The sequence below is a fragment of the Arthrobotrys flagrans genome (assembly GCF_004000055.1).
Source record: "Arthrobotrys flagrans strain CBS H-5679 chromosome Unknown unitig_9, whole genome shotgun sequence".
Taxonomy (NCBI): Eukaryota; Fungi; Ascomycota; class Orbiliomycetes; order Orbiliales; family Orbiliaceae; genus Arthrobotrys; species Arthrobotrys flagrans.
In genome coordinates this window covers 2,411,208-2,429,043 of record NW_027137551.1, presented here as the reverse complement: position 1 = coordinate 2,429,043, position 17,836 = coordinate 2,411,208, and the positions used below count along the sequence as shown (strand labels likewise).

The following is a 17,836-nucleotide window of genomic DNA, read 5'->3' as shown; positions in this document are numbered from 1 at the left end:
CGACCAAAACTAAGACCATCACCACCACAAAAAATGGCCGCCTCGAAACGAAAACAAGAAGTTAAGCCCCTTGGTAACGATACCAAGAAGGTGAAACTGTCCAAGGAATCCGATAAGGGCTTCTCTAATCAAAAGAAGACGAGAAAGAACCTTGTCGAGGACAGTGATGACGATGAAGAGGAATACCAGGGTGGTAGTGATGTTGAAATGGAAGATGTAGAGGAGACAGGATCTAAGGGTGCTACTCAGAACAAGGATAATGCCCAGAAGAACAATACCAATGGCGGGTCCGGTGAGAATGTCAATTGTATTCAAAAATCCCTACCGCCGAATCTCAAACCGACTTCGTTTGCTAATCACAATGGACGAACTGTAGCGAACAAATCCCGAGAATCACACGCCGTTCAAAAGAAACTCGCCAATGAACGTAAACAAGCCAAACCAAACGCCGACGTCATCCACCGTTCTAAAAAGATCTGGGAACGCCTCCGCCGAAAGTCTCACGTCCCGCTCGATGAACGTAAACAGCTTACGGACGAACTATTCACTATTGTCACCGGGCGTGTCAAAGAATTAGTGTTCAAACACGATGCCAGCCGTGTGATCCAGACGGCTGTGAAATACGGTAGCTCGGAGCGACGACAGGAGATTGCGAAGGAGTTGAAGGGCGAGTATATACAATTGGCCGAAAGCGCGTATGGAAAGTACCTGGTTGTCAAGTTGATGCATTATGGGAATACAAAGACAAGGGAGATGATTATCGGGGAGTTTTATGGACATGTCAGGCGGATGGCGAAGCATAAGGAGGCTTGTTATGTGATTGACGACGCCTTCCGGGAATACGCTACGCCTAAACAGAAGGCGTCACTTATCAGAGAATTTTACGGAGTAGAGTATGCGATTTTCAAGGTGGGTTTCTACATATTACCCGACGGGGTCGGAATCGAGGAGGCTAATTCTTGATAGGATGATTCGAAAAATGCTTCGCTAAAGTCGCTATTGGAGGAGAATCCCGAAAAGAGGTCCATTATTATGAAGAGCTTGTTCGAATTGATCAATCAGATGGTTGAGAAGAACATGACCTTCTTGCAGATTCTACACAAAGCAATGCTGGAATACATTCTCAATGTCAAATCAGAGACTAGCGAGGCAGTAGATCTCATCGAACTTGTCAAGGAACACCTTGGAAACATTGGGTTCTCAAAAGACGGCGCACAGGTCATCATGAGATGTTTCGCTTGGGGTTCGGCGAAGGATCGAAAAGTGATGTTGAAGAACTTGAAGCCGAGTATTCAGGAGCTTTATGCGGATGAGCATGGTCACATGGTGCTACTGGCAGTGTTTGATGTTGTCGATGATACGGTGTTGGTGAGCAAGACGGTGTTCCCAGAGATCCAAGCCAAGCTGGATGACGGGAGTGCGGCTAAGCATCCAGTTGCAAGAATACCGCTCCTCTACCCACTATTGGGGAGAGAGACGAAGTTGATGCATCCGCAGAAGATCGAGCTGCTAGCGGACATTGATAAGATCAGAGCTCAGACAAGGTTCGTCAAAGCCCCTTGCCGTGGATTCGTTTGTAAAGTATTTCCTAACCCGAATTGTTCGATACTACAGTAAGAAAGATCCCAAAGTTCGACAACAAGAGCTTAGGAAGGCTTTGAGCCCTGCCATTCTGAAATCGGTAGCTACCCATGCTGCAGATTTGGCGACTGCTCCTCTCGGATGTCAATTCGCATCTGAAGTTATCATCTTCGCGGAGGGTGATAAATCTGCGGCAGCAGAAGCTATTGCCGCACTCGCAGAGGGAAAGGAGGCCAAGGAGAATAAGGACCTTGGTAGAATGCTGAAGAATCTAGTTCAGGAAGGGTTCTTCAACAATAAAACACAGAAGATCCAGCGTATGTACTTTTTATTCGAATTTCTACTGGATTGCGTAAACGACTAACAGCTCTTCTAGTATCGGATCCGCCAGTCGAGTTCTACAAATATTTGATCCCAAAGATCGAGTCGGACTTGGCTTCTTGGGCTACCGGAGGCAACTCTTACCTCGTCGCTACCCTATTAGAAAGCGAGAGAGTCCCCGAGAGCGAAAAGGCCAAGATTAAGAAGATACTCTCGGGGAAGAGTGAACAAGCTGCAATCGAGAGTGCTAAGCAGGCTGGTAACAAGGGAACAGATTTGATATCGAACCTGTTGAAGGGAAAGAAATAAAGGGAGTCAACATCAACATTTTTGACGTATCCGAAGTTAACTCCCAGATTTTCTGGAAATCTTCCTCATGTAAAATTAGCAGATATTTACTCTAGACCTTTAATACCATTTTACTCTCAATTGCAATGCTTGGATTTGAAGGTTGGCTTGAAGCCTAAAAGACTGTTGCATTTGTACGTGACAACGCAATACTGGCTCCAGGCCTCCTAAGCTATATTAAAATGCATCAACCTCCTTCTCATCCTCACAGGCATTCTTCCAAGTCAGATTATGAGGATATTCTTGTTCCCCGCTCCTCATACCCCCCTATATACCCCTATACTGCTACAAGTTCCTCTTCTCCTGCTCGTGAAATCTCTCGGAGAGAACCCATCCAAACATCGTACTGCGCAATGCGATGCCGAGAACCCAGATATAGCTTCCCTCTACGGCGACCTATTAGCTGAATAGAACCGCCCAAGATACCGTTATCCAATTCTTGAGACACGGGAGTATCCTCCTCACCTGGACCGGTCATTGATCCATCTTCATCTTCATCGATCATCTTGAATCTACATCTAACTCCATTTCGCCTGCCATCGCTTGCTCTTTCGAATCGAAAAATAAACGGTTTCATTCCTTCCAGAGTGGTACTTGCCGTCCCTCGAGCTCTGGAGGCTACCTACCGCTACAACCTCTTCCTTACGGTCGCGACGTCGCTTTCGTGCATTGATACTCGTGTACTCTTGCAGTTAAGATTTAGTATTTCTTTACCTCATCGTTGCATTGGCTCTGTACCACATCGCTAACGGTATGCAGGTACCCACGAGCAATCAAGTGCATGGCGCCGTGGTATCCGTAATTTCATGATTAAAACTGGTCGTCCAAAGTCAGCTTCATCGTCGGTACAATTCTTTGACAACTGCTACGCAGCAGTTGCCCAGATCTCATAATTGATACTACGGGCCAGGGACCGGAACTTGGCCCGAAATTCTGCTGGATATTGTGATATTTATATTGAAAGAATCAATCGTAAGTACTACATATCTTCCAGAGGCTCTACTACATCAAGGATATTTACCTGAAACCGAGGTGCCGATGGCTATTCAATCTGGGATTGTACTAACGAGATGGTGTATCAATTCAATAGGGGTTCAAAATAGTGTTTTGGAAATCGTGGTCGAATCTGTATCGATTCTTATTCGTAAGTTACATATCATTTGTGAGACGACTGCTAGCTAAGGTTCCTAACAAACCATGTTCTCACAGGTATAGGATGTCTCTTCGTAAGTTTTAACCGATATTATTAGAACATCTACCTACATTGTACCCTTATACGGGGCCTTCAAAGTTAACATGATACGCAGGTTTTCTGAGTCTTCATCGGCTTCTTGTGCCGGGTTGTTGCAGCAAAGATCCGAGAAAAATTAAAAGCCGGGTACCAGTTAGAGCTCATCGAACGCCCACCAGAGCCGACGCAAGTACAACGATCACGCGGCGTCAATTTTGACGTCCGAGACTCCGGCTGAGACTGGGATCGCTGATAGCGAATCTCTAAGAGCGTTCTCACCAACACCCCGATTCTCAAGTATTCCCTCTCCCGCTAGCACCGGGGGGCGCAAAGGTTCAGGGTCAACCATTGGAAGCGTATCAGAGGCGGCTGCCGCGGGACTGAATGTATACGGGCAACCATCGCCTATCCCGCGACTCAAGTACACACCTCAGATGATACCAAGAGGGCTTCCTCCGTTCATCTCACTGGGCCTACAAGCAATGTATGAACTCGGGGCGTCAAGGTCACCGAATCCCACCACTGGCCAGAATACTGGTAGACCTTCATCGGCTGGCTCGAACTTTCGCACGGCACCCACTACACCTCTTCAAGGAGATATTGGGTCGTATTTTTTAATTTAATCTGAATTGCAAAATTACAACAAGGAATCCTTATACATATCCGCTCTTCAATATCGATACTTCTTACTATATGACTTGATACGCCTGTGCTTCAATGCCCCTCCATCTTTAATTTGTATTTTTGCCCCCTCTTTTCTGAAAGCTCTAGACCTCGTTGCAATATCATTACTTGCTTATGGATGTAACTCACGACGTCCATGCAGCTAGTAAAAGCAAATCAATGAAGCACCTTTCCCTCTTTTTCATATCCTCATAAAACAAGGCCTTTAAACTGTTATCGAATCAAAATCAATTCGAATTTCGATTCACTTCATAAAAACGATAGCAAGGATTTACGAGCAAATGAATCATTCGACACACCCTCATGAATATCGATATCATCGAAGGTAGTAAACATCTCGCTATTTCAGACGCCCTTCTATGCAAACAAACTCGAATCCAAAAAAAAAAAAAACAAGGTTAAAAGGGTTGAATGAAAAACGAAAAAGAACGGAATAGAAAAGCGAGGAGTAGAGGGAAAAATATTATCTCATAAAAACATGAATATTAATATAGATGCATACCGCTTATGCCTTTGCTTCCCAAAAAAATTAGTCCGCATATCCGCCGACGTCGACTTTCGAGCTTTTCGCAAGCCATGTACTGTTTTTTTTTTCCTCTTTAACTTAGAAGAAAATACCTCCACTAAGATATTCAATCGTTCTCCTCATCTCCTCCTGGAATTCCTCGCGAACGTTGTCAATGCTCACGACACGGCGTTTGAGTTTTGTACCTATAAATCCTGATTAGTATAGTTCCCTTTTTTCCTGCATCGCTTTAGACATACCATCAACGAAATGAACCCCGCTGCTCTCCTGTTCGGCATGCAGTCTAGTAAATATGTATGCCTCTTCCTTCGGCACTAGCGCCAAAACGTTCAATAGTGCCAAATACGCCTCTCTAACTTCCATTCCAGTGTACCTTTGCGAATTCGTCAAACAGCCTTGGAGTTTCTTCAGATGATCGTATTGAACGGATGCAGCTGTTTCTTTTGTTAGTTCGTCCGAAATGCTAGATATTGAGTAGAGGATGGAGATAATAACATACCACCACGGCGGTTACCCCTCGATATCCTCCATGCATAAGCGATCTTGTGGTAGGGGACATGAACGGCTGCTACCTCGTTCAGATGCTCATATTGGTGTTCTAGGACTGCGTCGACTTCTTCGTGGAGACCAGGGAATTCGAATTGACATAGTATGTCAGCTTGATAGTGCTCACACATGGATATGATCAGACTCTTCAGAGCTTGTCGTTGCCTATGATATTTGTGTTAGTGAATGCGAGTTATTAATAAGGAGCGACAGGGGAGGACGTACAATGCATTATCGCTATAGCTTATAAGCGCTGAGTATGCAGATTGATAGTTGGGAACCTGAAGTGCTGCGCTGAATTGTCTGGCAAGAATGTCGGATCGCAATGCCGTTTCCTCCTAAATTTGTTATTTTGTTAGACTCTATAACACAACGGACATCTGTCTGAATAGCTGGGAAAGAGCCTTACCTCATCGAGACGGTGAGGCAGAGCCTTGAATGCCAATTCTGAGAAAAGAACGACCTCCCCGTACTGCTTCCTATGTTCAAAAATCTCGGCTACATGGAAGTAGTATCTTGGAGTTCCAGAGCATAGGTACTCGATTTCCACGGGTGTGAAGAGCGCATTTAGCGAGTTTACAGGTGCGATATGATGGTGGGCGGCTAAAACAAGGTATGGATTAGAACGAAGATCTATAAATTCAACCGGGTGATTTTGAAAGACATACCAATTCCAGGAGCAGCAGACTGGAAGAGTTCCTCCGCTGTCTTCCATTCTTTACGACAAACCGCCATCCGCGCTTTTAGGTAGTCACCCCATGGGGTTGGGGTAGATATGGCATGAACTCTCCCATCAGTCGGATCGCATTCATACGCAGTAACCTCGAGGCAATCAGCGTCACAGCTTCCGAAAATTGTCCAAGTTCTGTCGCAGCCAAGAACTTCTGGATGCTTGAAGTCAAGGTAATGGGCCCGGACCCGACAGCGGAAGGCGGCGGCCCGCCATCCGTCTTGAGTAGAATCTGGAGTGTCGGGAAGTTGTGAATCTGGGGTAATGTTTGACCCCTATATCCTCGGATGAGCCCTAATGTAGTCCTCAAATTCTGCTCTGTCTCCACATCTTCTGGCGTTGGCGTCCATGAGTTCTTGCTAAGCCAGCTGAGTATATTGTACTCTCGGAGTAAAGCGATGAGGTCGAGATACAGTTTGTTGTATGGCTCGATGTCGTCAATTTCCACGATTGTCGAGCAGTGGACAAGGATGAGCAATAGTGTCAACTCGAATAGCAAGGTGTAATTCACATGGATGACTTCCTGACTGCCTCTTAGAAGCAACTTCTCTCCAAAAACGGTCAAGTTCGACGATCCCGAGGGCTCGAACTGTGTGATGCTCGACAGGATGACTCTGAAAGCCCGTTCCGGATCATGCTGGAGTGCAGCGACAAGACTGGCAACGTGGTCTAGATGAGATTGTGGTACCCGTCCCTCGAAGCACCGATCATACATTCCATCAATACGGTCATAAATCGCCACATCAGGAGGTCGAGTAACCTCATCTTGGAATGCAGCGACGCAATCATCAAAGGCAGTTGGCGATAGGGAGTCGTTAAGCTCGCGGGCCGCTAGAATTAGCGATTTCACAGAATCAACCAGTCCATCGCCAAATAGAGCTTTCCCTTTCTCGGAAGCATTCTGGTATAAACGTTGGATATCGGCAGTAGTCGCTGCCGCAAGGTTTTGGGATATCGTTTCACTTTCCGAGGACTTTCTGACGACTGTTATTGTATCCGCGTTGGCAACAAAGGCAAGGCCAGAAGCCGGGTCGATATTCAGCGACAAAGCCTCAACTCGCGTCCTGTCTAATTCAGTACAGATCCTGAAAAATGTATTCCATTGGACTTCGTAATCCCTCCAAAGCGCATCCTCGGTGTCCATACCGACATCAAGGGGGTGGATGTTCCGAAGGCTAACAACGGCATTAACAGCACTTAGGACAAGCCCATGACGGGAATCATTTGAACTCGGTTTGTCGAGATCCGACGATCTGCCACCCTTGGATACAAAGTTTTTCTTGAAAATCTCCACGGCTCTGTCAATTACAGAGTCGGAAAATCTTCCGGGTTGGAATATCCAGTCTAACCAGTAGCTCGAAAGGTCAACTATCTCTCCGCCTGGAGGGCTTCGGGGCTTCTCCAAAAGTAGCTGTTCTTGGCTAGCATCCACCCAGTTCCCAAAGGTCCTCGGCATGTCATCGATCTTGAAAGTGACCGTCTGTAACCTAGAGCTAGTATTGCTCTTCCAAAGCAGCCACATTGACACTAGGCTCGGATCATCTTTTGAAAACGACGCGGTGCCAAAATCCGCAACCACCCAGAGGGTATTAAAAGTCGGTGGCTCGAGTTTTAATGCCTCGTCAGGGTATAGGTCGATAAGTCGGGTGAAGCCAGCCGTACCATCGTCTGTCGCCGCCCACAGCTTGAACGTTCCAGAGCCAGCAGGCGAAAGTGTGAGGAGTAGAAACATATAGCGAGGGTCGGACGTCTCTTCAATGAGGGTGATAAGGTGAGCCGGAGCTGGGTCTAAGTAGTTTTTGATCGACGGTGCATTAGACGCCGGTTCGTTAAGAAGGTCGTATGTCCCAAGCATCGTGCCCCGCTCCATCGACCATACTTTCAGTTGGTGATTTATCGATACAGTGAAAAGAAGGCTATATCGGAAGGTCATATCTACAGATACAACTGTGGATGCCGCAATGCTTCTGTCGCCATATCTAACCTGGGCACCCGCCCATCGAACGATGCTCTTGATTGAATTAAAATAGCCTCCATCGCTGAAACTGATTTCCTTGTACCCGGAGCCTAACCAAACAAATACCGTTAGTCCGCTACATATTTGTACTCTAACTGAGTTAATACTTTGGGTCCACTCACTGCTCTTATGGTGTATCAGTCGGTCTAGTCTTATCAAGCTTCCATCCTGCAATGCCACCAACAAAGAATCCTCGGATATAGCCCTCAAGAAGTGCGCAGACCGTACTGCAAGCGATGGAGGTTGGAAAACATGGCACCATCCTGGGTGCAGCCTGTCTCCTTCATCGTGAGATGTAAAAAATCCTTGTTGTAAATTAAACGTATAGAGATGGTTTCCCGACGTCAGAACAAATATCATAAGCGAATGTGTATCCGGAAGATCGTAAAAGGTCACGCATCCCGGCACAATCGCTCGTGAAAACTGAATCTTGTACGCAGACGCGACTGCCAAATGTTGGTCGTTCGATCGTGCGACATCCAAGGGTAGCATCACCAATGTCTTTCCCTTATTCACCACCCTCCATAGTACCGTTCTAGGCGTTTGGTGTATTGCGCGGAATACGATCGATGAAGATGACGCCAACGATCCCAGGGGAAAGTCATCCGCTTCGCCCGTGATTAAAACGCCATTTGTGTCGTTTCCATGCTCCTCCACCGCTGCTGCCTCTGCAGGGTCGTAGTCCGGAACTGCGACCTCTACTATTCGATCATCGGATGCCCAATCCAAGGAAACCCGTGTCTCTTTGTAAACGTAAACCATTTCGGAATGTAAAGCTTTGGCGCACGTTCGGGACGGCGGCCAAATGGTTGTGATAAACGATCGTGGTGAAGCTCAGCTTTGAAGGTTTTTGATGCAGGCCTGGAGCCTCAAAATATCGTCCCGCCAGGAGCCAATTGTGTGTAATTGGATGTGATATCGTGATAAGCGGTTTGTAGGGATTGCGGGGGGTCCGATGTTGATGTAGGGTAGCGCTGGGGTTAAAGATGAGGTTGTGAAGGGAAGACGCGACAGGCTTTTCGGATTTCCACCAACCTCACCAACGCAGCCTCAGCTCCAGCAACATCAAATACACTGGCGGTGCCAGATCCTGTCAACAAACCAGACCACGCCACCTCATCATCAACATCAACATTAAATCACCTTTGGAAAGGCTCTAAGAAAGAAGTTCTCGAAGCCAGGCTAGTTCTCGAATAGATTTATCAATCAATCTTCTCATTGAATTCTCACAACTAGAGCACGGTTGTCATAACGTGCAACCTTTATCTATATATACAAGAAAACTACATCTAGCACCTCCAACCGCATTAAAAAAAGACAACCAGCAATAGCAATCACCAAAAGGAAGGAAGGAAGAAAAAAGGAAAAGAAAAATTCAAATGAACGCCGCCAAACGAGTGTCGACTTTTTGGTTAGAAAAACGCCCCCATCATGATTATCATTAGTTGCCGCCAGTGCTTGCTTCACGGCGAACCGTCGACCTCGTGCATGGTATCCCTTGTATCATGTACACTTCTTTGTAAATTCTCTGTTTCCCGCCTTTCTTGCTTCTCAAATTCAATCAAAACGCCGGTAACAAATACTCATATGTTGCGAAAACACAACATGCGCTTCAAATATTAGGGTATTAATCGAGGTCCATCTCTTAATTATAGACCAAAAAAATCTCGACCATCGTTTCGAATGTTTAAACACTGATTAGGTGGTTGCTGCCTTTAACCATGGCACTCAGTTCTTCGGCATCCTTGTTGTGCTCACGTCTCCAGACAGCGGTGGCGGATCGGCCACGTCCTTTGATATCCTCTTCTCCAGCTTGGACAGCTCGAGGAGTACTAGTGTGGAAGGGTCGGACTGTTTGAGCTGGTTGGGTGGTTGGGACAGGGACAAATCGTCCCAAGAAACCTCTTTTCTTTGGTTGGTCGTTCAAATCAACGTCACGAAATTCGCCTTCATCTTCTTCGGAGGCTGATTCAGAGACATCGATAGATGGGAGCCGATTTGGTGCCTCAAAACTGGGTCTTCCCCATCCTAAGGCATCAAAACTAGACCGGCTTGACTGCATACTGGGTCGCTGAGAGTCCGAGATTTGTGTTTTCGCGGAGATATCCTATCCAAGGAGAATACATTTTCAGCATTGCCGCCTAAATTTTTTTTCAACAAGAGATCGGAAAAACATACGAATGATCTTCGATAACTATCAAACGATTCTCGGGTGATAGCAAATCCGATATCTTGAGTATCGGGGGACTCGACTGGACTTCCGTTGGAGACCTCCTTTTTTCCCCAGAAGCCTTTCTTTTCGACTGGCGAAGGCTATTATCGACGAAATATATATTAGCACAAGTCTGTTAATATAATCCGTAAGGGAAATGGTTCTTACAGGAAGATAAATACCACTATCGTTCACAGCTATGAAGAAGAACGAGTCAGCACCCGAACCCAGGAGTACTCATTGGAATATCAGACGACAACATACTGCTCAACTTGTACGTGTTGTTATCCTCCTCACGACTATGACGGGTCATTATGGAAAGGGAGCTAGTGCTCTTCTCTCGTCGATGAGAGCGAGGAGTCGAATCATCGACTGAAGGGGTAGTAGGAGCCGCAGTGTCGACAGTGATGGCCACAGCAGGCGCAGGAGTCGGTTCCTCGATAATCGAGGCAGCTGGAACAGTGGCAGCTTGGGCCTTCTTGGAGAAGGGAAATCGGAATTGAGGCATCGAGACTGGCATTTTGGATATTATGGGATTATATAATTATTCGACTTTAAAGGTTATATAGACGATTGCGGTCAATTGGACCGATGAAAGCCAACAGTTGTCGGATATTTCGTTTTGTGTTAAATAAATGGAGGGTTCGAATTCAGAAGCTAATTAGAAAGCTTATATGTCGATATGTCTCAGGCGGTAGATCTTGAGGATAAGTATGGTATTAGATAATATAGATAATGTAATGCAAAGAATCCCTAAAAGGGGTATTTAAATCTATCTTTTCTCCTGGGGAGTGGAGGGAAGGGGAAAGGGAAAAAGATGGTCGCTGACGGATCAGATCGGGTTGTCTACGGGCCTTTATGGCACTCGCTCGCTACTCTATCGTGCTAAGTTGAGTTAGGCCTGCGGATTTTAAACTGAACCACCACCACCATCACCCCAGCCAAAACGGCGAGACAGTTCACACCCTGCCTCGTCAAATCCTCCCAGACTTTTCCTTAGCATGGCCGTGGCATGCCTGCTGCATGTTGGCGTAGATCCCAGCATGCTTAGTGGCTGACTCGCTCCCTCGGTCCAGCATCAAACCTTGGCTCGTAGTCATCATTCGAGGGTTCTTCGTTGTGAGGGATAGCAGAACCCCGCTGTATTGGTATATTCTCAAATCAATCTTCACTTTAACTTCATTTACAGATGCAGACAGTCATCGAATCAAATCATCCGCGAATAGCGTGACAGGGCTAATGCAAAAAGCCCTCCACTTCAGGTACTGTACTTGCGTCCATACTTCCGGTGCGTACCTGCCCTGCAAGTACAAGTATTTTGTTCGGTATGAACCTATCCCGCTCTAGACCTGTGAGAGGGAAGATCTCGCCTCGGAACCTCCGCGGTCCGACGAAAACCTATTGCACGAGGACAACCTCGCGGGAAGAAAAAAAATCTTTAAGGCCGTTAACTGGACGACGACATGCATGGTTCTACCTAAAGGCGAATCAAACCACTGTAACGAATGAGACAGCCGTAGCTGTCAAGGCGGCTGCAATCTGCATTATGTGAGGGGCTCCCTCTCTCTCTGATAACTAGTATCTTTTCAGCGACGCCGTCTATGGGTACGAATCTGTCTCCGTCAATATCAGGGACGATCTTTAGTACGACGTATTGCAAATATCGACGGTTCGTCTGTACCCTAATCTTGCAAAGTTTCGCTCTTACTAGGCTAAAGTTGTAGTAAAACAAAAAAGTAATAACCCTCTGCACGAGCGAACGATGACAAAAAATTCTAAAAATGTCGACTTGGCTTTCGGGTTCTGCCTTCAATTCTTGGTTTGGTCTTTGGTGCCAGGGACTCTTGGAGGTCTCTTTGAAGGAAGTCGGCATTTGATCCTGGCGACCTTGTGTAAAGACCCCGGGATTAGTGACCTAAAATCAGCAAACAATAGCAAGGGTTCCTTATCCGATATGACGAAATATAAATGCCAATGACAAGGTATGGGTAGCGGATTTGAGTATACATCACAGCCTCGACCGCAGTGGTGGTTTGTCGGTGGAGTGCTCTGGCCGTCGGGAAAGTTCCTTTGGATGAGCCCAGCTGGCCAGGAGCTCAGACATCCGTATCTCACAACACCACAGCTTGGTTATCACCGTCATAAAATTGCAAAACGGAACATCGCTATTGGCATCGACGGTTGATTCCGAGTTCGGGCTGGAGCCTTTGTCATACTCTTCCTGAGATACGAGTTTCGAACTTCCCCGTCCGGTATACGCAAGAAAACCGTCGGTGCCTTGCCTCGTCGCACAAGTACCACATTGCACTTGAGACGAAGACACTCAAATTCCTATGGAGCAAATGTGCCGACCATACTAAATTTCGAATAGAGAGAAAGGCTCATAGATGATCGGGGTACGATTGTAGTTAGCATCGTATACATGTGGCTGCAAGAAATTCAGAAAAGTGCGCTGTCCCTGGCGACAAGAAATCACAACAGGTAAACTGCGCCCCCTCAATGGTTCGTGGACTGATAAACTTTTTGATCACGACAATCATGATCGCCATCGACCCCTCTTCACTCACATTTACTCCTGGGATCACGAGAAGAGAAAGGTTAAGAAGTGTTCACGTGATCGTTTACATCATCAATATGTTCAGGTCGACCCCACAATTCTACAAGGGCAAGGACTTAACTCGAGTGACGAAGTCTCCTCCAGCTACAGAATATATTGACCTGATGACGAATATTTAATAAAATTAATGCAAAAGCACATGTCAATTACAAGCTTTCACTTCAAAGATAAGATAGCCGTCGATAGCATGAACGGTAGCAAAATTCGGTCCACCTGAGCACTTGCACAAGGATACTTGAAACTTGCATACTGCTGGTACCGATTTAGTCAAACACATCCTCGATACCTGCAATATCTGCCTTGAATCTCCAGACTAATCTTGACCCGACGGCCGGAATACGGAATCGTATCAGAATTTAGTTGCACAAAGTATCTACCTAAGGCCAGGTTGTTGTTACATAAAACATTTAAGATAATTTTAGATCCGGGGTAAATGGTAGCCTTGTTGTGGGAGAGCTGTAATTCGTGTAAAGGATTATTTTAAGAACTCCATAAGGCCAAGGCTACACAAGCTAAATATTTTCCGAATATGTATTGGTGAGATTACTCAACAACTACCCGCTCGTTCACTAGCTAGTTCTTACATCATAGCTATCGCTACCAAGGTAGCATATGCCCATATTATTCTTAGTAAGTACTCAAGTAGCTACCTAGCTAGCATATAATTAACCTATTTTTCTCTTTTGAATCCTTAGTTTTTCAAGTTAGTGCAGCCTTGTTCCGCAAGAAGACTAGCTAGGCTATAGTACTAGCTCACGGTTCAGCTCTTTGAAAGCCCCCTACATGACCACCAAACTAGGACGACCTACGTATACATTGCTAAGGTTTGGGAATAATCCGAAGCTAATCAATGTATCCATCTGGAATACTAGTATGCCCACAATTGTAAATTGTACAATTTGGAAGACGATTCTCGTCGAAAGCGCTTCAGCGATACCATAGAGCCTTAGATACGAGACTATTGATGGATTTCAGGTTCTACGCCTGGGCGCCTTCGGCATATTTATCTTAGATCTTTCACCAAACCCGATTTTCTGTGAACAACTAGGCAGAATAAGGAGAGGCTTGTTTCCCGGACAACGTTGTTGTGAGTTCAATGCTTACGCCCCAGATTTTAAGTCTAAGTCGTGAAGTACATGTATTCTTACAAACCTAGATTTAGAAATTCAATTCACCGCACTAGGGGGATAATTATCATATGAGGTCATGGCTTGGTCAATTGAGAGGTTTTGCTCGATTCTAAAAAGTCCCGTATTTGCCTCTAGATCTCAAAAGACGAGTATTCATAAAATATTTCCCAGATCCAGAACATTGAATCGATTCCTTTGAATCCCATAATGATGCTTGAAGCTCAAGCTTCTTGGGAAAATTAGGTATAAAACCTTATATTAATGTACCAACGTTACGTTAAGGAACCAAGGTCTCTCTAACCGTGGTTTACAAATAGACCTAGTGCCATATCACCGAGTCATATGGTCATATCGACTAACAAACAATGCATATCTACAAGACCTTATGAATACAGCTACATTATAGCGGCAGCAATGCCCCTCGAGTACCTGAAGGCATTATGTTACGAATGTGCACATGCCTCAACTGGGTCACCCCAAAAAGGGGTATATACAGCACCTTAACATTCTATGTAATTCTGTTATCTTGGGCATTTCCATTTAACGTACCAGCGCCAATGTCACATATTTTTAGGGCTATCGGTTAATGGAAGCTTCGAAATAGCCGGGGGAGATTCGGCGAGGGATTCGTGCTAGGAGTTCAACTCGTACCCAGGGCAAACCCTTCATACTCCGAGGCGCATGGCCTGGGTACGAGACTGGGCAGGCTCCAAGCGTTAGGTTACGTAGGAGACAAATTCCTTCCTGGCTACTCACGGGTTATTTTAATATTGCTTCTATGCTAACTCTTGGAGTAATCTTGTAGCCTCCCAAAGCGCGAAGTAGCTACAGATGTACCTCAAAACATCTGGTCCCCAAAAGTATCTTGCAAACCCCAAGACTGCTCTGAAAAGTACGTGCAATATATATCGGACATTCTATGCTTCTTATTTGCCGAGGTTTGTACGTGTGTCTACCCCAACCTTTACAAGACAACCCCCAACCCCAATCTCAACGCATTGCTAAGCTCAAAATGCAACACATATTCATCACGTGACGTGCTGACAAAGAAAGTTTCCGACAGTGCCGGTTTTAGTGCTTTTTGTCTTTCAAGTCGAGCTTTCCCCGAGACCTAGCTTCCAATTGCAGGCCGGTAGATCCAGACGTCTGAAGGCTAGTGGAGGATTGGATTGTTCTGTCGGCATGGCCCTCCAATTGAGGGGATGCGATGCGGTACATACTGATGCGGCCGCTAGCTGATAGCTATCGATATCGACGAGTGCTCCTGTCCAATGGCTGCAGCATGCTGTTTTGTGATACCATGATATGAGAGAAAATTTAATAGAAGCCCGAGCTCGGACGAGAGACTTCTAGGGTCCGGACAACTCGGGCACCGGACAATCCCCGCCTAGACCCGGATCGGTAATTTAAGCTGTTGGAAATTTGCCTGAAGAGGCAATTTCCAAGGCTGGAGAGCTAGTAGCTTAGGTGCCATCGAGGTACTTATCCGATCCCATGTGATGTCTGGAGATGCGAGCATGAAAAAATTGAAATAAAAGAAATGAAAAAAGAACAGAAAGAAACAACAATAAAATATCTCAAAGAAGAGTTACATAAGTGAGCACTCAATCGAACGAAGCACATATTTCCTGTGCAAATACTACTGAGTATTACCTTCGAAGACATCTATCGGTCGAGGTGAAACTTTGGGCAAATTTTGTGCTCATCGCCGGAACCTTTTTACATTTTACTACCCTTTCCTAACAGGGGGGATCGCATCATTCTCGAAACTTATCTAGCCTTAAAGCTTCGATTGAGAGGCTTTATTCTGGAGTTAGTAAACCCTCGTTCCTCTTGTCTGCCCTCTCCTGTTAGCCCTTCCGGATTGCGGCAGCACTTTTTTTTTCTTGCGCGAGAACCGGCCGGTGTTACCACTACACCCTTGGATAAGGTAATTTCCCTCTGCTTCTCCCTCCTTCTTTCTTGCTCTCTACTTGAACTTCCTCTCTTCCACTTCTTCCTCCCTTCCTCCCTTCCTCCTCTTCTCTTTCCACTCCTATCTTCTGCTATTCACAAGCTCTGATCCGACTTCGGGTAAAGTCAATCGGCTCCAGCAAACATCACCAAACCATCTATTCCTCGCAAAAAACACCATCTCAACAAAAATGACGCAGGCACAGGTCAACGGGACTTCTACGAAGCCCTTCTTGTTCACCTCCGAGTCCGTCGGAGAAGGTCACCCAGACAAGATCTGGTAGGTCTTCTTAGCCACTCCCTTTTTTTCTTTGCTCTCTGGAGCTGCAGTACTGAACTTTTGGTGTAGCGATCAGATCTCGGATGCCATTCTCGATGCCTGCTTGGCTGAGGACCCAACCTCCAAGGTAGGATAGGACCTCTCAGTACGACGAAAATATGCTTTCCACTAACTCAATTGCTTCTTCCCAGGTTGCTTGCGAGACTGCTACCAAAACTGGTATGTGCGGAAGATGCCCTAAGCTTCTGGTGTTCCTGGCACAGATTTTTTTTTTTTTTTTTTTTTTTTTTTTGCTACCCATGCTTTTACGTAAGCGGCTACTGACGGCAGTGCTTTTTTTCTTTACAGGTATGGTCATGGTCTTTGGTGAAATCACTACTGGAGCCAGGCTCGACTACCAGAAGGTCATCCGTGATGCCATCAAGGACATCGGTTATGACAGCTCTGACAAGGGTTTTGACTACAAGACCTGCAACGTCCTAGTTGCCATTGAGCAACAGTCCAAGGATATTGCTCAGGGTCTTCACTACGAGAAGGCCTTGGAAGACCTCGGTGCCGGTGACCAAGGTATCATGTTCGGCTACGCTACCGATGAGACCGAGGAGTTGCTCCCACTCTCTCTCCTCCTCTCCCACAAGCTCAATGCTGCTATGTCGGCTGCCCGCCGTGACGGTTCTCTCCCATGGTTGAGGCCTGATACCAAGACCCAGGTCACCGTTGAGTACGAGAACGACCACGGCGCTTTCGTCCCACGCAGAGTCGACACCGTCGTCGTCTCTGCTCAGCACAGCGAGGACATTGACACTCCAGAGCTCCGAAAGGAGATCTTGGAGAAGATTGTCAAGAAGACCATCCCTGCCAAGTTCCTTGATGACCGAACCATCTACCACATCCAACCATCCGGCCGTTTCGTCATCGGTGGACCACAAGGTGATGCTGGTCTTACCGGCCGTAAGATCATCGTCGACACCTATGGTGGTCACGGTGCCCACGGTGGTGGTGCTTTCTCCGGAAAGGACTACTCCAAGGTCGACCGATCTGCTGCCTACCTCGCCCGATGGATCGCCAAGTCTCTCGTCAAGGCCGGCCTCGCTCGCCGTGCTCTCGTCCAGCTCTCCTACGCCATCGGTGTCTCTGAGCCCCTCTCCATCTTCGTCGACACCTACGGTACTGGCGACAAGACCTCTGAGGAGCTCGTCGAGATCATCAAGAAGAACTTTGACATGAGACCTGGTGTCATCGTCAAGGAGCTTGACCTCGATAAGCCAAAGTACTACCAGACCGCCAAGAACGGTCACTTCACCAACCAGGAATTTACCTGGGAGAAGCCAAAGGTTCTTGAGTTGTAAGCTCATCAACCTTATCCTAACATAAAAAAAAAAAAAACATCTCACTAAAAAAATCACACCTCGAATTGCATTGGAAAGAAGACTTCAACTCCTTCTTCCACTGCCGGACACTTGTTCCTCCCTTGTACTATCTTTTTGCGCGACATGAAAAAGCGAAACTCACGGTTACCGACACAACATTTCCTACCTCTTTTCCTTTCATTTTTCTCCTACCTCTCTCTCTCTGTAACACGAATAGACATGACGGATACACTAAAACCTCCCACTGTTCCTCTCTGTCTCTCTTTCATTCTTTCACCCATTACCGAGCA

General features: G+C 46.3%; 4 protein-coding genes across 5 annotated transcripts; 2 read left to right on the top strand and 2 right to left on the bottom strand.

Annotated features, from left to right (window-relative positions):
- Positions 1–33: 33 nt before the first annotated feature.
- DFL_006055 (uncharacterized protein) lies at positions 34–2,211 on the top strand (the record flags this gene model as incomplete). 2 transcript variants are annotated; one of them, XM_067635406.1, is made up of 5 exons in its annotated part: positions 34–292; positions 377–909; positions 967–1,544; positions 1,615–1,898; positions 1,958–2,211. In XM_067635406.1, 5 exons carry the CDS (start codon positions 34–36, stop codon positions 2,209–2,211), a joined length of 1,908 nt encoding a protein of 635 aa, XP_067489839.1. The 2 variants fall into 2 exon arrangements, with proteins under 2 accessions (XP_067489839.1, XP_067489840.1); XM_067635407.1 differs by having other exon boundaries at positions 34–307.
- Positions 2,212–4,769: 2,558 nt separating this feature from the next.
- DFL_006054 (uncharacterized protein) lies at positions 4,770–8,746 on the bottom strand (the record flags this gene model as incomplete). The annotated part of the gene is made up of 8 exons (XM_067635405.1): positions 4,770–4,876; positions 4,931–5,125; positions 5,191–5,402; positions 5,463–5,575; positions 5,647–5,840; positions 5,906–5,977; positions 6,052–8,034; positions 8,107–8,746. 8 exons carry the CDS (start codon positions 8,744–8,746, stop codon positions 4,770–4,772), a joined length of 3,516 nt encoding a protein of 1,171 aa, XP_067489838.1.
- A 925-nt stretch (positions 8,747–9,671) lies between these two features.
- DFL_006053 (uncharacterized protein) lies at positions 9,672–10,716 on the bottom strand (the record flags this gene model as incomplete). Its single annotated transcript, XM_067635404.1, has 4 exons — positions 9,672–10,091; positions 10,163–10,297; positions 10,365–10,393; positions 10,461–10,716. The coding sequence occupies 4 exons, from the start codon at positions 10,714–10,716 to the stop codon at positions 9,672–9,674; spliced, it is 840 nt and encodes a 279-aa protein (XP_067489837.1).
- Positions 10,717–16,087: 5,371 nt separating this feature from the next.
- Positions 16,088–17,525, top strand: DFL_006052 (uncharacterized protein; the record flags this gene model as incomplete). Its single annotated transcript, XM_067635403.1, has 4 exons — positions 16,088–16,176; positions 16,246–16,303; positions 16,368–16,395; positions 16,525–17,525. The coding sequence occupies 4 exons, from the start codon at positions 16,088–16,090 to the stop codon at positions 17,523–17,525; spliced, it is 1,176 nt and encodes a 391-aa protein (XP_067489836.1).
- Positions 17,526–17,836: the final 311 nt, after the last annotated feature.